The sequence below is a fragment of the Panicum hallii genome, chromosome 5 (genome assembly GCF_002211085.1).
Source record: "Panicum hallii strain FIL2 chromosome 5, PHallii_v3.1, whole genome shotgun sequence".
Classification (NCBI taxonomy): Eukaryota; Viridiplantae; Streptophyta; class Magnoliopsida; order Poales; family Poaceae; genus Panicum; species Panicum hallii.
In genome coordinates, this window is record NC_038046.1 from 57,592,057 (window position 1) to 57,618,044 (window position 25,988).

At 44.0% G+C, this 25,988-nt stretch overlaps 2 protein-coding genes across 5 annotated transcripts; both read right to left on the reverse strand.

Annotated features, from left to right (window-relative positions):
* Positions 1-718: 718 nt before the first annotated feature.
* Positions 719-8,944, reverse strand: LOC112893489 (MADS-box transcription factor 3). 3 transcript variants are annotated; one of them, XM_025960855.1, is made up of 10 exons: positions 8,794-8,944; positions 8,140-8,387; positions 3,667-3,748; positions 2,436-2,497; positions 2,206-2,308; positions 1,884-1,925; positions 1,747-1,788; positions 1,455-1,627; positions 1,185-1,229; positions 719-1,041 (listed from the first exon to the last, which is right to left on the reverse strand). In XM_025960855.1, exons 1-9 carry the CDS (start codon positions 8,806-8,808, stop codon positions 1,211-1,213), a joined length of 786 nt encoding a protein of 261 aa, XP_025816640.1. In that variant the 5' UTR covers positions 8,809-8,944; the 3' UTR covers positions 719-1,041; positions 1,185-1,210. The 3 variants fall into 3 exon arrangements, with proteins under 3 accessions (XP_025816640.1, XP_025816639.1, XP_025816638.1); XM_025960854.1 differs by lacking the exon at positions 1,185-1,229 and having other exon boundaries at positions 2,206-2,305; XM_025960853.1 differs by lacking the exon at positions 1,185-1,229.
* Positions 8,945-15,186: 6,242 nt separating this feature from the next.
* LOC112894439 lies at positions 15,187-25,284 on the reverse strand. 2 transcript variants are annotated; one of them, XR_003228986.1, is made up of 4 exons: positions 25,129-25,284; positions 24,613-25,033; positions 17,051-19,077; positions 15,187-15,651 (listed from the first exon to the last, which is right to left on the reverse strand). XR_003228986.1 is itself a non-coding variant. In XM_025962159.1 (3 exons), exons 1-3 carry the CDS (start codon positions 25,149-25,151, stop codon positions 17,107-17,109), a joined length of 2,415 nt encoding a protein of 804 aa, XP_025817944.1. In that variant the 5' UTR covers positions 25,152-25,284; the 3' UTR covers positions 16,929-17,106. The 2 variants fall into 2 exon arrangements, 1 of the variants encoding a protein (XP_025817944.1); XM_025962159.1 differs by lacking the exon at positions 15,187-15,651 and having other exon boundaries at positions 16,929-19,077.
* Between the last annotated feature and the right edge of the window lie 704 nt (positions 25,285-25,988).

The following is a 25,988-nucleotide window of genomic DNA, read 5'->3' on the forward strand; positions in this document are numbered from 1 at the left end:
CACCGCCGCCGATCGAGGCCACTTCGCCGATGCCACCGCCGGCGTTGCCCTCCTCAACTCCGGCGTGGCGGCTTCGTTGCAGTGGTCCAATGGGTGTGTCGGAACTCGGATGACCAGATGACTAGACGGCAGGTAATGCGACAGGTAACAACCACTAGACTGCTCCACTATTCTTCACCTAGCACTGCAGATACTGATGATAGGATGCATCATCTCACATCTGCTCCCCCTCACGGCCTCACCTACAGTAGCGGCATAAACCCGAGGCTAAATTCCTGCAACCAACCATACAACGTGTTCTCATTCTCCTAAGAAATATAATGCAATTTCTTTTTTTCCCCCCATCGTGGGCTACCTTACTTCAGAAGCAACGAAATTACAGAGCCATGCGATGCGATTTCTTTGGCTGGCTTGTTGGACCTCAGACCGTCTGCAAGAGCAGAAAAAGGTAACCCACCATGCATATATCCTGTCTCCTTGCCTGTCCTGCAGATCAGCTGTAGTTTACCTAGTTCTTGCTCTCTTCTCTCTCTGTTTTTTTTTTCCTTCGTTTTGTTCGTTTTATAAACGCGCGTAACACATGCAATGCACGTGGCGCTCTCATCAAATCTGCATAACACAAACACATAGGAAAAACTTGATCCAAAAGAGCACGCAGAAAAACTGAGTAATGTACGCATGAGATCAATAGAAAATTGGAAGCAGCAAATTTAGCACAACACATACATAGATTATATTGCGGCGCACGCGCACGGATGAAGGTATCATGTATGGATACACAGCGTTTTAATTAATTAACTCGCACAGATGCGTAGTCTCTTGCGAACGATCGACGAGGAGCTGCGTACCAAGTGCTGCTGCTGCAGACGCTGATGGCGTAGCCTCGCCGTACGGATACAAATTACATACGGTCATCACACACTCGTACTGGTTACAATATGATTATTAGTTCCACAAACGTTTAGGGTTATGTAATCTCGATTGGACACATGATAATAGCCGCGTGCGTGCGTCGACACCACCTTCGGGCAACCTCTTCGTCTGCAGCACTGAATTAGTTAAGATATATATAGATGCATATATATATAATGACGAGTGCTGACTAAGCTAAAAACTTTGACGTTTCGTTGCTAATAAAATTATGCCAGCAGAGATGTATAATGGGTGGGAATTGAATTACATACTGGGTGCATTGCAGTGTGAGACAAGGTTAACTGAAGGGTTGTTGCCTGCAGCAATGTAGGGACAGAAGAGAAGGGGCAGCAAGACTAGTTAGCATTGGTGGCTGGTCAATTCAGCAACACATACATACAGGTATATATGACGAACTCTTCTATAACCTCCAACTGTATGATTAAAAATAAGCAAGTTCTACAGGTATGGTATAAACATCATGCAGTAACGTTACGTGCAAATTAAAAAAATGAGAGCTGCGTGCTTATGTTAATTTGTACCCGAGCTGAAGGGTTGTTGGTTGGAGCTGATGGGAGTAATGCTGAGGCTGCTGCATAATGTTCACTTGAAGGAAGTTTCTCGAGTCGTAGGGGACCATGTGATCATATTCGCTTGTGGACGGCGCTCCCATCATGTTCATTGGCGGCTGTCCCCTTTCATTGTTCTCGGCGACCTGCAGCATCATGCGGCAGGAATCGCTTAAGTTTCAGTGGTTAATTAATTAGGCAGCTTAAAAGATCAGGGCCTTAGACCTTGTGCTCTGATGAAACAAGCAGCTACTGCTGTATTTACCTTGCTCCTCAAGTACATGTTGTCACTCTGTAGATCCATCTCCTGAAAACAAAATGAACGCCACATGTAATCTGGAGCTACCAAAAATAAAATAAAAGTACTGCTGCTGACAGCAGAGGAATGCTGGATTCACTAACCCTTTTCTGCATGTACTCAACTTCAGCGTATAACAGCTCATTCTGCAAGAAAGGCATTGCTAATTACAGCAGCACAACAAGTTCGTCAAAGCTAATTACATAAAGCTATCTGTTCCCCATATGCATTGGACACCTCAGGCATTTCTACTACAAAATTCACAGCGCCTGTTTTCAGGAGGCGAGATTATTGGAAAATATTTGGGATTTAGTTTAGGTTCTTAGAAATCCCCCGGATATGCATTATTCATTGTTTGAAACAGGGAATGTTTTATATATCTGTACCACAGATATACTATCACAGATCGATACCACTTGTACGTACCTTTCTAGCTCTAATCTTGGCTATTCCTTTCTCCAGCCTGATCTCCAGCTGCTTAAGATCCCTGACGCTCATAGTGTGGATTGCATCTCCCACCAAGGTCCTACTAGAACATAAAAAAGTTAGACAGCATATACTACTCTTTTTTTAATTAAGTAAAAAATAAATTCATGCATATATTGCATACTACTCTGTCGCATTTACAGATTATGGTATAACTTGAAAGCTGTTACCTGTTTGAGTTTTGTAAGCTACTGATAGTCTGGCGCAGCTTGGCGGACTCCTGCTGGTAATGCTGCATCATATAGTTTGAATGCATTCAGTAAACAAAGCTTATGCTAATTGCCATAGATAACTGACCTTACAAGCTTACAAAGAATAAAGTAGTATAAAATCAGAATCACTACAGAATGTTTCAGCCTATTCGAAATGAGACGAATTTTTCATGATGTGCTATAAGCTGACCAGAAGTGAAATCATCAGAACATCTTGGCTCCATAGGTAAGCTCCTAATGGTTTCTGAATTTTGTTTTAATGTAAACTATGTATCCAAACTAAATATCTTTGCAGTTTGCTACCATTTCTTTGGATTCACTCATATGACTCCTGAGTCCTGACATGATTTTCAAATCGACTACATAATTATGTCACTGCAGTTAGCAAGTATATATAGAGGGAGCAGTGCAGTCTGAGGCTCTGAGCTCCATACAGGCAAAAGAAAACTTTCAGGTAAACCATATGATTCTATGAGATTTTCTACAAGTCCATAAATTCCTTTGTTACCTTTATCATCAGATGGCCACGCATCAGTCTCAGTTTTGTTTTATTAAGCAGCTTTAATTGCATATTAATACTTCATGTGGAGTCAGGGAAATTAGCCTTCAGAGAGTTGGAAAAGATAAAATTGATGGTGGTAGTGTATCTAATATATACCAGGCCAAATCTGGTGTTTTGAATCGATAGGTGGTACAACTCGGTGAATGCGGAATGGACGACGGTGTGCTTAAATCAGCATGCACGAGTGATCAGAAAAATTATGACACTGACACGGATTTTTGTAGAGCTTTCTCTCTGCTAGCGAGCACAGTTTAGTTTTCTTTTGGGCTAAGATTCTCTATCTCCATGCGTTGCAAGCATAAAATTGTGGGGCATCGGTCCAAAAGACAACCCTTGTATGATCCACTGGACCGAACAGCGAGCGGATCATGAGAGTGGCTAGTACACTGCTTTCAGTGTAATACCCATTGTGTAACGGCCGTACTTCTCTGCTCAGAAATTCTTGTGGAAAGATCTTGCTCAGGGACATCAGGTTTTCTCTCGAAGAGCACGGAGGAATGTTGACCATGCTGCCATGCATGCGCTCGAGGATCTCCTATACTAATGGGTTCTGAACTGACTACTCCACTCGCATCCAGGGAGTCAATTCAGAAAATTATTTGACTGAAAAGATTGACATGATTTTACCTGGGCGTTGACTTCTGCAACTGTGCCAGAGTTGGAAGTGTCACTGTTGGCCTTCTTGTACCTCTCAATGGTGGCCTTCACACTGCAAAGGTGTCAACTGTTGGAGTTAGTACACACTCTCTTGTCGAAGAAAATTATATAATCACTAGGTATATCACATGTACACAAGCAGCTAACTGTTTAAGAGCAATATAATCATGAGATTACTCAAAATCATACACATTTTTAATATAGCTGATCTAATTAGTTGTTCAAAGGGGTGCAGTATGCCTTCACATCAGTACTATACTGGATAGACCAAGAACAGTAGGCTGGATGCATTCTGCAGGTTCTTTGTGACTTCAAGAGTTAAAAGGTGAATGAAGCAACCCATACGATGCAAGCAAGAGACCGAACAGTAGAATACAACATCGTGGAACACATTGGTCCGAAGCCTGTGCTAGCACAGCTCACGAGCCCTGAGGCAAGCCTGTCTGCAACAGTGGTTTCTCTTTACCGAGAATCTTTTGCCTCTAGACTTCAGAGCTTCTCTATGGTACAGTGCCACACTACAGGCTACAGTATTCAGGCCACTCAATGCATGGGCCACGTGTAATTCGTCGTGTATATGATGTCCAGAGTCCAGATGTATAACCTAACTAGAGTGTTCAGGCTACCGATTGCTAATATGTTCTCCTTTCATCTTGTAAAGAAGTAGAAAGAAAGGCACATCCATATAACCAATATTTAAGTGAAATTGCACCCCAGCCAACAACCCAGGCCCAAGGTTTCGCCAATAGGGAAAAGACAACAGGAAGCTGGAAGGCCTACGAACTGAAAAAGGTAACACAGTGTGTGAAAACACTGGATACAGAAATGCTACTATGTGCTACGTTTCAAAAAAAAAGATATGCTATGTGCTAATTAAATGTAACAAAAACGAAAAATTATATTAAAGCTATTATTTGGTAAGAATAATAGATCCACATACGCGCTGCTTTGAGACTGATCCATTCACTCCCCCATCTCATATATCACAATAATAGACTTTCATCACATTCGAAAACAGTGAGTAGCATATTAGAATTTTCTCTAGATGCATGGAAAATTCAGCAAAGGTTGATATATATTATAAGTTTCCTTTTATTAGTGTGCTTCAGGCATCCTTTCAGAGCTTAATATCCCAAGGTCCAAGGACGAGAGAGGTAGAGAGAAAAATGGAATTGGATTCTTGAGAGTTGAAAACATAAGTTTGACAAAAGAAAAAGGAATTGGATGTAAAATATGAAATCTTCTTGAGCAAAGCAAGGGCTGAAATTTTGCTGCGACAAAAGACAACCATTAGCTTTCATTAAGGAGCTAGCAGAACACTTTTTTTTATAGAGAGAATACAACTTAAATCAAAACTCGTAGGAGAAAACAGATTTCTTTTTAATTGAAGAAGTATATATAATGCCCCCCAAATCAAATTTATTAACAGCACTTGAACTTCTAAGTGCAGTGGTAGGAGTGTATAGACTCGCAATCTCTATCAACTAAACAAGGATTAGTTCCTCTGGAGAGTTTAACTCCAAAACATTTATCAGGCAAGTTCTTATGAAGCAGACTAGTTAATTCCCCTGCTAAAGTTTTCGAGCAAGATTCACTCCACTGTTATTCGCTTCAGAGACTAACACTTCACTGTTATTTTTTACGTTTGTTATGCTGGGTGCGTGGGAATTCAGACCAATACAGAATCAAAATTAAGATGAGGTGAGAAAAATGAACATGGGGCCACCTAACAGGCTTAAGAATATCAGGGAGAAGAAAGCACCTCCCTAAAATAGAAACGGAATAGACGGATGCACAGCACGTATTAGCTAGGTAGGTACTGGTGAACTAGTAGTGATCGGGTACGGTACTGGAAATTGTTCTTGCTACTACTGGAAATTGACTAGCTACTCCTCTCATGTCTCTTCACCACATCAAGCGATCAAGCTCTTATCCACACAAAATAATAGGCAACAATGCCGCATAAAGTTCACAACAAATAAACGATGAAACCAAATTGCTGTGGATCAGAGACCCCCTCCTCCTGATTCCTGAATGACCATAACATGGAGCTGCATTAGTTGGCAAATCAAGAGTTGGGAAGCATGTCGCATCACAAGGAGTCCCCGCTGTCCTGCTACAATGAAAGGACCATCAGCTACTGCAATGCAGACGCTCACATCCCTCTCACCAAATGACCAAAGAAATGAAATGAAACCTTAGCATCCTCGAGTACCCTGTTGGGTGGCCAGTGTTGTTCATGCAGGTGGCACAGGATTTCATGATTGGGTGGGAACAGTGGGCATGTTTTACCCGATGGGCAACGGAGTGCAGCAAGCCAAGCCAGCAGCACACAACACAGCAGATCACTCCTCGGCCCTTGGCTTTTACCCAGGCCTTAACCACTCTGACCAAGCCACCAGCTTTCTTTACTCCTCGTGCAGTTCCCCAATGCACGACGGTGCAGGCCCAGTGGCAGGCAGAAGCAGGCCTGTGCTCCTGCTGCCCATGCCCCATGCGCCCATGCCATTGGCCGGCCGGCTTCCCAGCAGCCTGTCCGCTCAGCGGCACAGGCACAGGCACCAGCCACACAGCGAGCCATGCATGAACAAAAGCAAAAGAGTTTTGCTTGCATGCTCCTGCTACAGATATGATTCAGTGTTGGTACAGTGAATGCATGGCCACGTGTCACTCAACGCAAATTAGTGCTCCTGGCGTGCTCTCAACATTTCTTTTGTTTTGCTTGGGGAAGCAATACAGGGGGACACCGATCCCCAAAAGAATATGGGATGGAAGAAAGAAACTAGGAGGAGTACTACAAATACATGCGTATTAGTATTAGTCAATTATTTTTTACTAATACAGCTTCATTTATAAAAAGATATATTATTTTTGGATTTTTTTGAAGAATATGCAAATTGGTTTTCATTCCCCTTCTCCTTTTGACATGCATATTATGGTTGCCTCCACCGGTTACATAAAGTAAATACATTATTTTACTAAAAGGTTCATATGCTTAACATCAGTTAATTTTTGTGCAAACAACTAGTAAAGGCATAAGAGCCGATTATGCTCAGATGTCCTTGTGTGCGCATGCCATGTTTTATAGTTGTTTATTATTCCAAAACATAGTTATTCACTCTTAATTTATTTAAAGAAACTACTGCTTGATTTCCGAACATACAATTATAGGAGAAGCTTTAGTAAATGATCAGCTAGCTCTAGTTTATTTATTTGCTTATCATACTGATTGAGTAATTGCGTGTGTTTGCTAAAAAGACAACAGCTCATTTGTGATGAACTTTAGTTCTTAGTGTAACAGAGAATTGTGTTTTGAAACAGGCATGCATACACACAAAAGGCTAAAAATACTTTTCCTTGTGTAGACCGAGTTAAATGTCAAAATCCACACACATACCCAACCACTTTTACCACAAAATGTTTGTGTTTGTCTCCTCTCGAAAAGTACAGTCTTGGTGTCAGGTGCATGAACAACTCCCGTGAAGGCGGCCGGTGATTTTTTTTTCTTGCACCGCACAGTCACACACATGGTGAATTGGTGACGTGATGTGGAGAGAGAGAGAGAGAGAGAGAGAGAGAGAGAGAGAGAGAGAGAGAGAGAGAGAGAGAGAGCACATGGGATGAAGCCTTGGCTGGCTGGGAACAGAAGGGGATGATGCAAGAGAAACTGAAGATAGTAGTAGCCATCCTTTATCGATCTCTCTTCCTTGTTACCTCACACATAGACTTTCATGGGCACAAACTGGTACCATACCAACTGGTACAACAAGGAGGAGCAACCCAAAGGCCACCACCACCTTGCAGCAGCTAGATCTGCTTCTACACAAGCAAAGATACAAAAGGGAAAGAGGGAGAAAGGGAACCCAAGGGTAGAGACATAGATGCCCTATATTTTGTGTGCAAATATGCTTGGTATTTCAGACCATGAGGTGTGTGAGATCTAAAGCTCTTGCATGCTTCTCCCTTCTCTCTCTACAGCTCTGTCACACACATGAGGAAGCCAGGGAGCTAGCAGAGTGAGAAAGGAAAGGGCATAACTACAGCAAAAAAAAGAGCAGGACCACCATGGCCAAAGAGGCTCAGCTCTCTCTCACGAGGTCCAAAGGCTGAGGACATACTACACATACAGCAAGCTCTGTACTAGATCTATCTAAACATCTAGCTCACCTCACCTCGCCTCACAGGAGCAGAGGGGAATGGAAATACACAGAAAGAAACTGTTGCAATTTCCTTTCCCCTTGTTGCTCTCCTCAGGAACACCAAAATAAACAAGACAGCGGTTGATATAACAGAATGAAGTAGCAACAAAAGATGCAGCTCCCATTTGACCCTCTCCACTCTTTGCCTGGAGAAAGCTAGGAGCAAACTTGCTCCAATTCGGACAGTGCAAGAAACTGAAAACAGCATGCACTGAGATGTTGAGGTCGATGACATTTGCATCACCTGTTGTTGGCGTACTCGTAGAGCCGGCCGCGGCTGGAGAAGACGATGAGCGCGACCTCGGCGTCGCAGAGCACGGAGAGCTCGTACGCCTTCTTGAGGAGGCCGTTGCGGCGCTTGCAGAAGGTGACCTGCCGGTTGGTCGTGTTCTCGATGCGCTTGATCTCGATCTTGCCCCTCCCTGGCTTGTCGCCGGAGCCGGTCGGCGCCGGCTGCTCTTTCACCTTGGACGACCCGCAGCTCAGATCAGCCTGAACAGGAACCGGATCAACAAACAAGCAGTGCAAGAAATATAACATACACAAGAAATTGATGACCTGCTCTAAGAAATCAAATAAAAAAATTCCTAAGAGAGAGCAGGCATGCATGCAGGTAGCTGTGATCTGTGTGTATATCAAAATTCAGAAGGAAGTAGCTGCATACATGATCCGTTTCCTATCTTGCACTTTGCCTTTTGTGGTGTGCCTTTTTCCCCCCAAAAAATTTAGAGACCATAGGCAGCAGCCGTGTATGTTCCTATTGTTGCCTCTCTAGCTAGATCCTTACAACATAGCAACCAAGATTCTACTACACCTATACTTCTATGCAGATGATGCAAAGAGAGAAAGGAAGCTATCTGATCTGCTAACTTCCAGAAGCAAGACAAGAGGCAATTACCATCATGTTGAGCATGGATGGTATGGCAGTGCCTCTTTGGGCTCTCTCTTGAGGAAGAGATCCAGAGAGGGAAGCAAGAGGATATGAGAAGAGGAGCAGGGAGAGGAGGAGGAGGGATGAGGTATTAAAGAGGAGGTGCTGTGAGGGAAGAGGAAGGGGAAGGTATGTGAGGTGATGCAGTTAGCAGCAGCTGTATGTGGTGGCCAATTGCCTGTATGGCCCTTGCTGCATTGTTCCCCCCTTCTGTCTTGCAGATCCCCTTTTCGATTTACCAATTCTTTGATCTCTCGTGGTGGCTGCTGTCAGTTCTCCACATATATCCATCCATCTACCTCAGCAGTCAGCATGTAAGCCTGTAACTGTGGATCAGTGTAACTTTGGGGAATTACTTTGTTTGTATTGGTACACGTACGTTACCACAAAAAACCGTTATGGGGCGCAGCAAGGCTATCTCTTGCATTGCTCTTTCCGGGTTGCACTTTCACCAAGCAGAGTGAAAGAGCATGCTAGTACTACTTCTAGGCAGGTTCCACTTGTAACAATGCCAGTACATGTTAGGGACTTAAGGTAACCCTGTACTACAATACATTGACCTGGTAGAATGAATTCCAATTGCTGCTGAACTATTCTTTTTTCCAGAACACATGACTGTTATCTGTTCAATTCTTTTGCTGACTAATCGATTAATTAGCAGGACATATCAAGGCATTTTATGAACTAACAGGGCTACAGTTTTTCATGAGAAATGAATAGATTTGAGCTTCTAATCCAAATTAAACATATAAATGTTTTACTAATTTTTTGGCGAGTGATTAACACATGACTGTTACCTTTTTTTAACCATGATCAATAAATTTCTGTACGACTCTCCAGCGGCAACATCCAATTTATTTCAGCTCCCATTTCTGTTGCTCTGATAGGATGCATGGGACCCTTGCACTAGCCCAACCCTGGCCCTCCTTCCTCACATATAATGTGGTGGATGAATCACCCTCTTCCTTGTCCACCGCCCTTCTCCCACTCACCCGGCCATCTCCATCACTGACCTGGGCCAGTGCTTCGATGACCGTCAGATCATTCATCAACCCTTGCTACATGTTGAAATTCCAGGGCAATTTGTGCATACGTTCGTGCCTCTTTCGGTCCGGTGGAAGCGCACCCTCAACATGCCATTGTGAAGTTACCACTCAATGCGTGGGCTGCTCCGGCCTAGCTAATCCATGCATCAACAGTCACTCTGAAGATAGGTTGGTGGCATGTATACATCAGAGTTGGGAACATGATCCCATTTGGGTGATATTTACTACTGCCACTAGCACATACTTGATTCCCGTGGGCTAGCAGCAGGGTGCAAACTTGTAGCCTGGGTTGGGCAGTTTGGTGCAAAAGTCTAACTGCTAAGGCACTTGCAGAACTTTTTCCTCTCAGAATAGAGCTATAAAGTTTAAAATTGGTTTGAAAGATCTGTTCCTCTGGATTTTTAAAATTATTAACTTCCTGTAACATTACCAGCTGCATGACTTTTATGGGCTTGCCTTTCCTGTGTATGCCGAAGGAGAAAAGACATGAGGAGTTTCAGAAGTGGCCATAGTTATTCAGCAAGATGCAGGTTGTTGTTTTGTTTCTGCAAAAATTGTTGCCACAGTCTCAAGCCACTGGATACTTGTTGCTGCCTATTTCAACTAGCCATGCATGCATGCCACCAAAACTCTGTACCCGAAACAAGGGAAAAAAATGGTACAGCATTTCAAATAGCTGGGCAGTAATAATTGTACCTAGTGCATTTGAAAACCACTTGGAATCAATTGGAAATCGCAAGAATTAAACAAAATTCCTCAGATTAGGACAGAGAGAAGAACCAGAAAAACAAGGAGAGAAAATAAATTTATGTGGCGTCAAATCAACAAGCTTGCAAGCTGTGATCAAATCAGAAAAGTTTGTCGTTCTATATTGGGCAATTGCCAGAAGGACTGAAAAGTACAGCTGATTGAACCCTGGTGATATGAAACCAAAACGTCCAATCAGATACTGCAGATCGAGGGGTGTTTGACCTTTGCACACATGCTATTTATTAATATAGCAGGTGCATGCCTTGACACAATGAATTCTTGGCGACATGTCCATGTATTCTACCTCAACCAATCAAAAGATCTTGGATTGGTAGGTTTCGGAATCTACTTAATTATCCCTAATGAAAATTTAACTTGACTAAGAGTGAACAAATCACCGACTAAATAGCCTCAGAAAACGATGGCTCATTTGATAATCTCAGGCTTAATTAGGTGGGCAAACCGTGCTCTAAGCATGAGCAAGAGTCTATTAGTATCAACGATGGATATATGTTTGCATTGTGGACTAGTGGCTCCAAAGATATGGAAATCTGCCAATTTTTGGACCACACAAACTACTGAACATTTTTGGCTTTCCTAACTGCATGTTGGACCAATCAGAACCAATAGCTTCCTTTTTGAAGCCTTCTTACAAGCATGACTAATTGACCAGCACTGTTTGGTGAGGTGATCCAACCTGTAGCGTGCGGGGTTAAGGATTGCGCATCACACTCAAGCAAAAGCGCGTGCTGGATTAAGGTTCTTGGGAATGAAATATACAGTTGAGTTGCTACTTCCCAGGCAAAACTCATCGGACCGCCATATATCGCATACAAAGTGGAATTTGCGCCTCTGTTCATCATATTACCATACTGTATCTATACATCTTTCTTCCGGTTAACCCACTTTTTCGTTGAGGCGCCGCACCAATCTAATTAAGGAAGAATGCACTGTAAATTTATTTTTAAAAAAGAGAAAAATAAAGGAAAAGGGAAGGAATATTACTATAGATCGGAGCCTTCACACGATCATGCTGAACAGCATCTATATGTATTTTCAGTTTGCTCAGTACACTGACAAAGAATTACAGGAATGACATCAACCAATGGTCAGGACGTCTTTGTAGCTAGCGTACGTGTACTGAGACACGTATTCATGGGCGACGATGTACTCATGTACTCGTGTGCGATGCATCATCATTCAAGTCTGAGAAAAGCCAACAGTTGCAGGGTTTTGATCGAGTCCCACTGCACTAGCAGCTAGCAGGACTTGTTTGGGGCTCACCACGTACTGCTGCAGCTAGCTTTCGGCCAATTATTAGAGCACTGTGGCAGCCTCCAGTGATCCAGGCACATTCTAGTGTTGTTCGGATGGGAATGCAGGAGCAGTTCCCATCTGGAAAGGCATGGGGTTTACTGCAAGCATCAGGAATCATTGCGGCCCAGGCATCGGTAGGTACTCATGCCTGACTGCAGCACTGAACCTTATTTTGGCTGGTGAAGACACTATTCACCAGATCTCATTTCATACAAGTTCATACATGACAATTGTTCTAAAGTAAGCCAGCTATTGTTGGATAGATACTAACTGCAAAATCACAGATGTCAGTTGTGCCAAAAATCTTTGCATCAGGATCTTAATTATTAAGCATCAGTTTTGTTTCTACTTTCTAGAGTGAAAGTATATGTACTAGCATACAGTACAATATCATGTGCATTCATATGAATGTTTCTGATGGAGGAGCCAGAGATGGACAGAGTACATATATACTACTGCCATCAACATGCCGAGGACATGCGGTGCAGTTGCTGCGTGCTCATAAACTCAAGAGGTTCAGAGAACTCAACCATCAGACTTCAACTTCTCGGCATCCACATTAACCAAAGCTTTATGGGTTGGAAAAAGAGAGGTGAGTACATGCTATGCATCGATCACAGGCACAGCAAATGAAGGGGGATTTATAACAGCCTTGGCTCAAATGGGCAGGCTATGGAGGAGATGCCATGGCAGCCACACTGATTGTTTTCCACAAGTGAGCATGCTCCCACATGAAGGAAAAGATCTCTACCCTGATCTGCTTGCCGGAGGCCTCATCCCTTAAGCAACAGGGATGCATGCTGGTCGAAAGGGACTGCCATCATAGTGCTAACTCTAACTGACATGTGACACTTTCCTAAACACATAAATGCCCTCACATGTGTAGTATGTAGAAGCCGTGTTGCAGCCTTTCAGGATCACTGGATTCACCTCCTGAATAAATGTCTGAATTTTCACCGAAATATGTATACACTTAAGATGCGACAACACGTCACTGTATTTTAACTGTATACCCAGTTCCAACAAGCAAGTCCTTGGTATTTGAGACAAGATTTGTACCCAACTAGAAAATGTTCAGGTTGTTGGAAGCTCTCGGGGATGCGATCTCCCTAACTTGCTGATGAAAGGCACGGCACGCAAGAGGACCTGCAGCTTGTCCAGAAAGCTGGATAAACTAATGTCCGGGCTTCATCCAATTAACCATGACGTACGCGTTCAAAAGCATCCGAACTGCCTCATTGGGAACCAATCGTTGCTCCTGCGGTTCTTCAGAGGCGAATGCTTGTGCTGTTCATCTTTGACGTATCCATGGATTTTTTTTTCTCGACACAGGAATTAATAACGAGAACACCAGCCTAAATTTCTCATGTTCAAAACAACAGCTTGAGAAAAAAAAGGAATATTTGTTCAGAGTTTCAGACTCTGGAGGAAAGGTCCAAGAAGGCACAGTACAGAAACAGACAACTCCGAAAAAGTTTCAGAAAAGGGCCTGCCCGATTAGCCTAATTCAACAAGGGATCAGTTAGGCCTCGTCTGCAAAGACCGGCCAAAAGACGGGTGGACGACGGCGAACCACGCCGCGCCCTTTCGGTTGAGGCCGCACCACCGCGCCGGTGGTCGACGGGTCGGAGGAGGCGGCCGGACACGCCGAGATGGGCAAAGGCGCGGGCGCAATGGCCACGACGCGCGGTGCGTGATCTGATAGGGACCCCGGCCGGAGAGAGGTGTGCGCGAACGAGACTCATGTGTGGTCCATGGCCATGTCCGTTTCCTTTCCCTTTCATCAGCTTCAGGCCGGAGGAGGCTCATGGCGATGCATGCCCCGGCCAGGGTGACCCAAAAGCCTGCACGGCCTCCACTGGCATCCCCAATTGCCATGCCCTTTAGACCACCACCCCTCGCAACAAAAGCGCCAAAGTGCAGGGCCGGCAGGCAGAATACAATTCCTCCTCCTTTGCATCGTATGCTCGATCGACAGGATCCTATAGGGCGCAGTTTTAACAGTTTTGCAGCAGTATGCAGTTCAGGCATCCACCCAGTTTTGCTGTTTGACCTTTGCTCCTGCATCAAGATCGATGATGACATCTTGTGACTTCAGAGTTCAGATCACCAGCTCGATCACACTTCACAGTAAAATGTACAGTGTCGTCAGAGCTGTGTGAAACCCTCTCGATCGATCAGCAGCAGGGACGGAATCCTGGACGGCGGTTGGATCCTTGATCTTGTTGCCGGGGACCGGCGATCGGGGAAGGAAATCTGGGCGGATCCGGCGGTGACATGGGCGCGTACCGGAAGGAGAGCAGGCGCAGGAAATGGCCACGGCGGCGGCGTGAGCTGGTGCCCGTTCTGTGGGCAGGCGTGACTGTGCGAGAGGTGCCCGTGTCCACGGCCTGTCGATGCGCCGGAGGACAAGGTGGCTTTCTCCCCCGACGCACTGTCGTCGCCGTCGTACCGGCTGCCGTGCACGCCTCGCGTCCATCGATTTGGAATATGTGGGCCGTGACATCCGGGAACAACAAATTTAAACACTGAGAGTTGTGGTTGGTAAACTGAGATTAGAGTGAAAATTGAGCTAGTAGTGATCTGAATTCTGACACGGAATAGCTAGAATCGAGGACTAGCCCTGAACAGGTATCTATGCACACACGCTTCAAGCTATGTTTGTGTCGTGCTGTCGAAGCTGTCAATAGATTTCTTAGCAAAATTCTACCAGATTTAATTTGTGATGTGTCTGGGTAAGGAAAAAAAATTCTCAACAATAAAATAAAATTTTCCAGGTCTTAAAAAATCAGGGTGACAGATTTTCTAGCAAAGAATTCTCAGAATTGCAATGTTCCGGTCTGAGAAAAATGTTCCAGTAGTGAAATAAAATGTTCCGGGTTGACAAATAAAATGTTTTTGGGTGACTCAAGCTTCTTTATTTGAAAGTGACATTTTTTTACAAAAAAGTTACCCTCCTTGGCTAGAAAGAAAAATTTGTACCCACCCACACGTGCTTCACAAGGTAGAAATGAAAACACGAGATAAACGGCATTTCAATCCATCTACTTAATGAGGTGTAAAGACCATAGTAATGAACATAGGCATGCACTTAATTTCATCCATTGGATTAAACCACAACGGCCATGGAAAAGGTGGGAGTTCCCCAATATTTTTTTTCACTTGACCAAGTTAGGTCGAGCCTAAGCTGGCCTTGGAGAGTGGGTTAACTCAGCCTCCAACGTATGCTGCTGAGATTTAATCCCAGAGATGTCATCAAATTTTCGCATATGTTCATCAATTTGGCCTTGTGCACCTGATATTTCCTACTAACATAGAGCAGTGCGACATAAAAGGGAACCACCTTGTCTAGTTTAAGTCTTCCCTTCAAACCATATATATGAACTCCAGATGGTGCAACCAATTGTACAACCAACAAACTTCTGGGTCGCATTAAGGTTCTACTTTGTTACCGGTAACTAGATAAACACTCCAGGTATGCCCCACAAGCTCACATGCTTCAGACACCTGAGCGCACTTGTCATTTTCAATTTTTTTATTTTTTCTAAAAAAAATGAATAAACAACGACTGCAGAAGTCTTCCAGGCCACAACAAAACCATGTACCCTCCGCCTCCTTCAGATGCGATCAGGTATCCTCCACGCAGTACATTGTATCCTCTCACATCACCATCATCGTCGTCGATTGCCTATTATGCCATCAGCTTCAGCTCCTTCAAATACAGTGATCAGGAAAAAAAGTTAATAAATTTGCATGCAGCACACTGGTTATGACAGGAAAGCCAAGGAGTAACAAGATATTTGATAGACTGGCTCGTTTTGATTTTCACTCTCAAAATCGTTTTTTTGACTGGTTCTCAAAATTTTACAGTTCTTTAGTATCTGTACAGCACTGAACAACGTCACCAAAATCCCATCTCAGGGTTGCTGGGTAGTGGATTTTAGCACCCTGGCCAATCTGTAGTGACAGTGTGAAAGCAAATGCTCTCAATTGTGCGAGCAGATGCAGAGGCATGGCTGAAACGTGCAGCCAACAGCAGAAGGCTAAGGCGAATTCCTGCAGCTGCAGGAACCGACAGATTCCAACGTTTGGTCCTGGCCGTGACCTTCAGATGGCCGGATCCTCTGTCTACCAAACAGTACCAGTTGTGGTCACAGTCAGAGATGGATACTGGGCCGGGGAGATTGGGCCTTGCAAATTGCTACAGATGGCAGACGAGGCAGACAAGGATGTTTGTGTATATCAGAAAAACAAATCGCACTTTGGTAACATATGGGCGTACCGGGTACATACATTTAGCATATGGCCATTTTTTTAATAAGGGGAAACCGGCCTCGACTACCACAAATGGGTAGCTTGCAGCCATAAGTTTGAATGTAGGCTATTTTAGCATATGGCCATGCATTATACGATGTACTCATCCCATTCTAAAAACGTAGGCTATTTTAGTTTTGTCCCCAATCAAACTCTCTACCTTTGACCAAATATATAGAAGAATACACCAAGATCTACAACATCAAATTATTTTAGTTAAATCTACCATGTACTGAAAGTGCATTTATTTGACATTATAGATGTTAATACAGTTTTCTATAAATATGATCAAATTAACTTTAGTTTGATTTAGAATAAAATTAAAATGACCTACATTTTAGAACAGATGGGAGTAGCATCCTTTACACTTTCTTAAAAAAAATTGTCGTTTTCAGTGTCCATTTCACCAGGTTTCCCACTTTGGGGGTCTTCAGATATTTAAAGCTTCTCCGGCTGAATGGAGGTTAATAGTAGTTGAAAACGTCAAAAACATGCTTGGCACTCGGTAGTAAAGTTCTACTAATTTTAACATGAATGGAAGTTAACAGAAAGAAGTTACATATTGAAATACTTTGGCACCCACTTTCTTTCTTCATCTTTTTCTTAGAAGGAATGCAAAGCTATCCAATATAAAATAATCTAATTGAGTAAAGAGTACGCCACCTCACAGTAAGGTGAGGCAAAAAAAAAATATTTACATACACCTAAATGAATCCAACTGCAGTGAAGCAACTGCAATGTTGCAAAAAAGACAACGCAGCAACAAAAAAACAGAAATAAACAGCGAATAGCCATACCTTCAAAACCTGTAACCTCTTGCTCAGCAGCTGCTCAAAAAACAGATGCTTTTCGACTAGAACCTACGGGAACCTGCGCCTTTATTCTGGGGAGGCGCCGAAACATTTCCATTATAGGTACCAAAGGACACACAGGAGTAAATTGGAGCAGAATTGTCATCCTCTGTATTCTCACTCGGAATCAGGATATGCTTCGCCCCAGGGCTGAGCTTCACTGGGCCTGATCTCAGCACAAAACGGCTGCTAGATGAAGTAGAATTGTCAGGATCAGCTCTTGCCGTTCCAATTCCTGCATTTCTGGATGGAAGGGCTGCAGAGGTTCTGCTATCAGGAACTCCTCGGACTATCTGGTCTGGGTGGCTCCACGTAAAACTCACTGAGTTATGGGGGTGAACTGATGAGCTTGCAGAGTACAAACCATATGACACAGGCAAATTGGCACCATAATCTGAAGACGGTGTCACATGCTGCATATTTATTGGTGAAAATGGTGCTGAGGGCGAATCTTTCTTAGTGGAATGATCAGTGTAATAGCGCCGAGGAGGTGGCGGGTTCTGAATGGATGCAGCACTACCATGATTGGAAACAGGCGGATATCCCAATAGAACATTTCGATGAGATTGCAAGTTTGTAAAGTCTGTCCACCTCTCTTCACATCTTGATGGATCACCAGAGAACACATTGGCATCAGGCAAAGGATGCCTGACATTATGTGGGGTTCTGTATCTAAAATGTGCCTCAGCTGTGCTTCCAGAACTCGCAGAAATATGAGCTACTGTGCTTGCAGAACTCGCTGAGATGTTGGGAGTACTCTGAGTTTGTAATGATAGGAAAGGCTGACCTTGTCGTGGCAGTTCCAACACCAACTTGGTGGTAAGATGATCTTCAGCAGGATTTGTTTGTTTCTGTGCTGCCTCAGACAAATAGTCAACTCTAGTATTGGATATTGTAAGATCATGACCCATCAAGCGCAAGGTTTGTCCTGCAGAAGGCCTAGACTCTTGCTGCATGTTCATTTCTGAATGAAAAATTTGTTTCTCACTGTGTGATAGATTACATCCTCGAAATTGGAAGGAAGAAGATTCACCTCCAGTTGAGAGCTGAGAGACACCATGATGCATAGTCATGGAGCACCAATTCTGCAGCTGGACTGAATCCTGAATAGTTTGGTTTCGCAGTGTACAAGGGGACTTCATTCTGTTGTCCAAGTCAGTAGCATGATGCTCTTGTTCTTGTCCATGTGGATTGAAAGATGAGTGTTTATGGTTTGTTCTTCCATTATCAATGACTTGTTGATCCATATACTGAGTTCCAACTTGCGTATGCTGAAGACATGACTCCTCTGAATTTGGAATATAAGGGCTGTTCAAGTCAGTAAGATCTTCAAAACCTTTATTCAGATCAAATAAACCAGTGGACAATCCAGTACTGCTGAGCTCAGATTGATTATCACGATTTGTGTTATCATTTGCATCCTTAGCCATAGCGAAGGCTTTCTCAGGCATGCGAGAACTGCTAGTTTCTGCAATAATGTGTTCTTCTTCACTGGAAATTTCTAAGGATGATGATGAAGAAGAAGTCATAGCATCAGAGATTAGCTTGCAGATATTTGCCAGTTCAGGTCTTTTGGAACATTGTTTCTTACTGCCAAGTGCATCACTCGCTTCCGAGAATTTGACACGCTTAACCGATTTGCGGCAGAGTTCTATGACTCCAGGACCTTTTGAATTGCCATGTTTTTCCTTAACCATTTTGACGGATGTATGCTTTGTGTACTTCTTCAGAATGCTGTGCAAAGGGAGCTTTTTAATGTCTCGTTTCCCCACCTTAATAGCCTTTGTACTACCAATATACTTCAGCCTGTTAGCCTTCTTCTTCTGTAAGCTATTATTCAGTCTTCCATGCTTCCTTTTCTTAAGATCTGGGATATTTTCCCTCTCTGTACTGAGATTATGTTCATCATCATGTTCCTCTGATGCATCAGGAGTATCCATCCCATCTCCCAAATTTGTCTTGTCAAGTGATTTCTGCATAATTGAGCAATATTAAATAATGACAAGATGTACATATGACTGGAGAGAACACAGAACAACTGAAAAATGCATATAGATTTCCTGATGAACCGGGAAAGTTGGTTCATTTGTAGAAGGACGAATCAATTCAAGATCACAATTGTTAAAATTAACTGAACATTACCACGTCAAAATGTTCATCTGGTCCGCATACATAGGAGGCACGAAATTTAAGCTTTTTCATATAGAATTGCATTCATCTAGGTATATTCATCTATCTGATGAGAACACATTTGACAAAACTCTTTCAGATATTACTTTAATATCAATCCATCTAGGTATGCATACTGGACAGACATTGAAACAGAGGAGTAATATTCTACAAACCAAAGGTTGTAAAAGAAACTAATTTACTTCTTGAATATTGATGTATTTATGGTTTTGGAACTAAGCATATAGGCACCATACAAAAACATACTTGCAAGACTCACTAACTTAATATTCTGCTAGTTATCTGTTGAAATTTCAATAATACAATGAATAATTTTTTGTCATTGAAGAATACAGCCCTAGAATCATGTTCGACCAACACTACCCTATAAATACAGATATTGGAAGTATGATGGATGTGTAACAAGAGTCTAACACTTGCTATAAGAGTTCTCTAATACATGTTCAAGAATTTTTCAGAACTCTCCATGCTGTGGAATATTTGGCAATACATTTTCTTTAAACAAGGGCAGAAGCACTGTCACTCATGTACCATCCCGTGTATTTGCCAATACTCGATATGGACATATCAGTTACTAGAACCACAATGATTACAATCATGTACTGCCCTGTGTATTTGCCAATACTCTATATGGACACATTAGTTACTGGAACCAGGGTATTGACCCACACAACAACATCAGTGGTTGGCTACAGTAATGGGTACAATGTCACGAAAAACTATGCAGTGTAGGACATTGGATAGGGTAGTGGAGATATCAGCGCAACTCTGGTTGTACGCATGTGCAAATCCGCCATCCTAGTATCCTCCACGTGGCACTTGCTGTGCTCTGTACTGGACATAGCATTACTCTGACTGGAAACATGGATAGGATGGTTGCAAAATCTTCTTCCTCAATAACTAGTGTACCAGCTTGTTGTTGCTTCTTGCTTCACCTTGAGAATCTTCATTTTATAGGTAGAAGACATGGCCAGCAGCTCTAGTGCCATCTAGTGGTAAGAGAACTACACGCAGAGTCTAGCACATAAATGCTACGATGCAAACTTTCAAAAGGATACTTTACATCATTGTTTCGCCGCAAATATGTGCATTGCAGTGTCTTCAATATGGATGTGTTGACTTTGTTGGCCCAAATGACAGGTTCAATTTCTCTCTCAAGCCCAAATAGATGTCTTGGGTAAGGCAGCAAACCATGGTAGGTGGCTTAGAAGCTAAGCAAAGCATCTAAATAACATAAATGGTGATAAGGTGCGCGTAGGCACGAACCACCCAGAGACAAAGTGCACACAGGCACTACTAACAGATTATTCTAATTTATCATCAGGACTTAATTCTATCAGACTTGACCTCTTGAGGAAACTCATCTCATTGATATATAACAACAACAACAACAACTTAGCCTTTTGTCCCAAGCAAGTTGGGGTAGGCTAGAGATGAAACCCACAGAAACAAGAATAAGAAACACAAAAAGGGCACAAGCCAAAGGAAGAGTTAGGGGTTAAACAAAAAGTAACAAAGGTTACGGTTCAGGTACGTTAATTGCTAATCTCCAAGCGCTTCTATCCATAGCTAATTCCTTAGCGATATTCCATTCCTTAAGGTCCCTCTTAACCGTCTCGTCCCAAGTTAGTCTAGGTCTACCTCTACCTCTCTTTACATTATCGGCCCGTTTTAAAACTCCACTACGCACCGGCGCCTCGGGAGGCCTTCGTTGTACATGTCCAAACCATCTCAATCGATGTTGAATCAACTTCTCCTCGATAGGTGCCACCTAGGATCTCGAATCTCTTCGTTCCGGACTCTATCCCTTCTTGTATGCCCGCAGAACCAATGCAGCATGCGCATCTCTGCTACACTCAATTGCTGGACATGTCGCCTTTTTGTAGGCCAACATTCAGCACCGTATAGCATCGCCGGGCGAATCGCCGTCCTATAGAACTTACCTTTTAGCCTCTGTGACACCTTCTTGTCACAGAGGACGCCAGAAGCCTGCCGCCACTTCAACCAACCGGCTGAAATTCTATGCCTAACATCTTCATCAATGTCTCCATCTTTCTGAAGCATTGATCCTAGATACCGAAAAATATCCTTCTTGGCCACCACTTGACCTTCGAGGCTAACGTCCCCATCCTCGTGCCTAGTCGGGCTAAAGTCGCACATCATATACTCGGTCTTGGTCCTACTCAGTCTGAACCCCCTCGACTCTAACGTGTGTATCCACAGCCCTAACTTCATATTAACCCCTGCCCTACTCTCGTCAATTAGCACCACATCATCAGCAAAGAGCATACACCAAGAGATATCACCCTATCTCATTGATATATCCACACAAAAAAATAGACCCATCTAACAATGATGGTTATTACTGAGTTCAAAACACTAGCGGTCCTTGAACTTTTATGACATGGTGTTAAGCTTTTTAAATGGGCCACTCGATGTCCAAAACAAAGAAGTGATTAGCAAGCTAACAATTTTGGTGTGGTGGCATCTTCGCCATTGACACCTTGAAGACCGACCACCTTCAACATGGCCACTTGTCCAAGATGACATCCTCATTATGTGGCCCTCATGCCTAACTCTGTCACGCCATACGCAGCAGAGCAGCACCAACTTGTGACACTCATCTTCCATCCAGGTAGCCACACAAGCTCATGAGCTAAACGAGCTAGCTCGAGCTGGTAGCGAGCCGAGCTGAGCTAGACTTCAGCTTGCTTAGATAATTAGCCTAGTCAAGAAATTCAATATCCAGCTCCAGCATCAATGGATACAGTTGATACATCAGCAGTGACAAAACGAGCGGTGGTAAGCAAGCACTATGTCGACAGCAGACTGCGGTTCCAGGCAAGTGCTAAGATGAAAACAGCTAGCGATTGTAGATGGCGGCGCCACATAGCGAGTCATCAGGGTGCACAATGCGTAGCAATTAACCACCGCTAAACCAATGATTCCATGAACTTCAGTGAAACAGAAAACAAATCGAATAGACTGACATCAAAATGCACTGTTTCTTGAATTTTTTTTATTAGCAACTTGGTTGTCAATTTTTGGACACTGAAGTCTTCATAGAGCAAGGAAACTGAACTGACCAAACAAACCCCTCCCGCCAATCCACACAACAACCAAACCAAAAAAATGATTCTTAGAGGAGGCCAAGGATGCAATACACAACACGTACACGACCATGAAAAGCATGGCGTATGCATGGAGAGGATAGTGACAAGTTAACGTGTAACAAAGATAGAGTTAATGGAGTAAGGTGAATAGGAAAGTGATGACAAATGGGATCAGATTGACTAAGGATGTACTTACACGCGTCCAGGGTGTAAATGGACGTTTTCATAAAAATTAACTGAGCTAAATTGGGTAGCATCTACCAATCAATTCAATAGAAAGCTAAGGAAAATAAAGCACCTTGAAAATATTGCGCACATTTAATGTAATATTTTGTTTAGCAAATTATGCAGAAACCAGATAAGAAAATTATGCAATATTAGGTTGACCAAGCATCCGGTATAAAATTAACTAATGACAAACAAGCCTACAGGCATTTAATCTAGAGGAGTTGAGCATATCCCAATTTACATTCTTATACCAAATAAACGAATGGCAAAAAAATAAAAATCAAGGACTTTCCTTAACATTATCTTCCTTTTTTATACTTAATTTTATTCTGATCCCCCACCCACCTTTAATTACTCCTTAAATCTTGTGCAAACATTTTATGATGATTCAGTTAGTTCTTAATTTCAAGATACCAGCTTAGCGTCACAACCATTAATATGTAGTATTAAACTATAGTATTGTATGCCTAGAGAAATCGTATACTATACCATATTGTATTCAGTCGGTCAACAATTAAGTCCTAGGTGCAGTGCGTTAGTTTATCTACAAGTGTAGAAACGAACAGCAGAAAAAAAAAATTCATATCGTGCATACGCTGAAAGCCACATGTATTCCAAAACTTCATCATCACCTAAACACTGTTCCCATTAGAAACACACATGCATGCATTACAGATCTTTTTTGGACCGGAACAAGTGAACATCAGCCAAGCAATGATGAAGTCCCGTATAGCCGAGAGAGAATAATAATGCAGAAGATCTCGATCTAGTAAATGCGCTGCATCACGTCCATTTCCTATGATAAAGGTCCGATCCCGTGTGTAATGGGTCCAGGCCCAGCAGAAATGTGCCGGCCGACCGGACACCAACTAGTACCTATCACACATGCAGGAGCTAGCTTACCGTGCATGTTGTGTGAGAAAGGTAACACGACACACCATTTGTAAGATGGTGCTGTACTATAGTACCAGATATAAGCTGGTCTGTGCATCTCGCCAGCAAGCACTGCTAGCTACTGCTAGTTCATCCAGCCATGTATAAACGCCACAGCTAAACTAGCTAATCTTCACCTAAGCGCGCATCAACAAAATCTCGCAACATTCAGAGATCCTTATCATCAATGTGCCGAAACCTCCATGACACCCAACTAGCTAACCTTCGCCTAAGCGCGCATCAACAAAATCTCCCAGCATGCAGAGATCCTTATCATTATTGCGCCGAAACCTCCGCGACATCCAACTAGCTAATCTTCGCCAAATAGCGCATCAACAAAATCTTCCAACATGCAGAGTTCCTTATCATCAATGCGCCGAACCTCCGCGACACCCGTGCCGGTCGACCGTAGCCGACAAATTCAGCATGAAATAACACTGGTCACGCATGAAACAGTCATGCGCTTAGCAAGGTAAATAATCATGCACAGCAGGAAAGAGAACACAATCATCCAACAAACTTTAACGCTTAGCAATATACGAGACAAGTACAGCTTTGACCAGCAAATCATCCGCCGGAGGACTCGCAAGCAAGTCTCGTGCACGATCCAAGCTAGCCAGCGTTAATAATGCCCCCCCAGATTTCGATTCGCGAATGTGCCAGGTGCACAAAATTATCTGCACATAAAATATCCTACGCCGCGTCCCCATAAAAAGCAACAACTAATTGGCCCCTCAAATGCCAACCAAATCGGCCGCCATCAATACGTACTCGTAATAACAACCGGAAGCTATGAGCCCATAGCATACACGGATGCGATAGAGATGGCTAGAAATTAATGCTAAGCATCTAACGATTCCGATGCTACCGACAGTGCCCAAATCCAAACCGCGGTGATTCAGCGGATGCGGATCGATCGCCAGGAAATAATCGCAGTATAAAAGCAGGAGGAAAAACTTTGGAACAAGACGAGACGATATCATGATGCAGGCACGGACGGGGTGGGTCGGGTCGGGTCGGGCTGGGCTGGGCTGGACCACATACCTTTCTGGCGAAATTCCCCTCGGCCGCCGCCGACGACTCCGGCTCGTCCGCCGCCGCCTCCTCCAGGCGCCGCTTCCGCCGCATCTCCTTGGTCCGCCGGTAGAAGGCGCGGAGGACCTCCTCGTCGTCCTCAGCGGCGACGGGGCCGCCCACGGCGTTCACGGCAGGCGCCGCCGCGAAGAGGTCGGTGATGGACCGCTTCTTCGGCGTCCGCCCGTTCCCCGGCGCCTCCTCCTCGTCCTCGTCGACCTCCGCCACCGGCCCCTCGCCCTCCTCCGCCGCCGCCGCGGCCTTGATGGCCGCGAGCTCCTCCTCCCACCACCTGAACACCCGGACCTCCATGGGCGGCAGGTCCCTGGCGGCGAGCTCGAGCGGGCCGAGCTCCGCCGCCGCCGTTCCCCGCAGTCGCTCCGCACACCGCCTTCACAGCACACACACAAACCCGGATCAGCAAAAAAGCGGCGGAAACAAAACCTCAGCGCCACTCGACGCGGCCACCAGCGGCTCCCCGCCCACCTGATTGAGAAGCCGGCCGCCATGGCCGCGCGGGCGGCGGGTGCGGCCGGGAATCTGCGCCGCGGTCGGGGGTTTCGGGGGAGGGGAGGAGAGAGAAGAGGGGTGGAAGGGAAGGGAGAGAAAACTGTATTTAAAGGGGCGCAGGCGGAATAAATAATTTTGTGGGAAAAATTCGATTTCTTCGCGGCGAATTAATTACACCTTCCCGCTCCTTTTGCCAACACTACTACCAATTTTTTTTTATTTCGGCGCTGGCCATTTATTTTACTACTTTAATGGCTTGGTTGGTCTTGGTGTCGTGCTGGGCCCACCGCCCCATTTACTACGCTGGACAGCGATGTGTGAGTGGACAGCGGCCAATGGGATTTTTAATAGGCGCTAGTGGCGGGTGACGTGGCGCGATCTGGAGCGTTGGCTGGTACGGTGGCATCATGTGACGGCGACACAGAAGCGGTGGTAGAAGCAATCGGATGAGACTGTGGGTCGGAAAATGGCTGACACACACGGCAGTGTCGATTCTACAGCTTGGCTCGTCGAAGATTTGCCGATCAAAATATTGGCAAAAATAGAGAAATACTGGCACAAGCAGCGGGAAGGTGCATCAATGCGGCGCAAACAAATCTAAAATATTGGCAGGAGCCACGCACCGTGGGGACACTAGTACTAGATAAATCTTTGTGTGTGGTAACCACGCAGCATGTGCAACTAGAATAGGCAATAGGATCTTGTTTAGATGCACTCAAAATTCCAACTTTTTACACTCTCTCCATCACATCAATTTTGGGACACATGCATGGAGCAGTAAATGTATGTAAAAAAATAACTAATTGCACAGTTTAATTGTACATCACGAGACGAAC

Coding starts and splice junctions, on each gene's coding strand:
- LOC112893489 (XM_025960853.1), bottom strand. Junction 1,789..1,883: donor TTGAGTACATGCAGAAAAGG/GTTAGTGAATCC, acceptor TTTTGTTTTCAG/GAGATGGATCTACAGAGTGA. Junction 1,042..1,454: donor CCAACAACCCTTCAGCTCGG/GTACAAATTAAC, acceptor TCAGTGCTGCAG/ACGAAGAGGTTGCCCGAAGG.
- LOC112894439 (XM_025962159.1), bottom strand. CDS start 25,151: ATGGCGGCCGGCTTCTCAATCAG. Junction 25,034..25,128: donor GCGGCCGGCTTCTCAATCAG/GTGGGCGGGGAG, acceptor TGTGCTGTGAAG/GCGGTGTGCGGAGCGACTGC. Junction 19,078..24,612: donor AGGGGAATTTCGCCAGAAAG/GTATGTGGTCCA, acceptor TCAATTATGCAG/AAATCACTTGACAAGACAAA.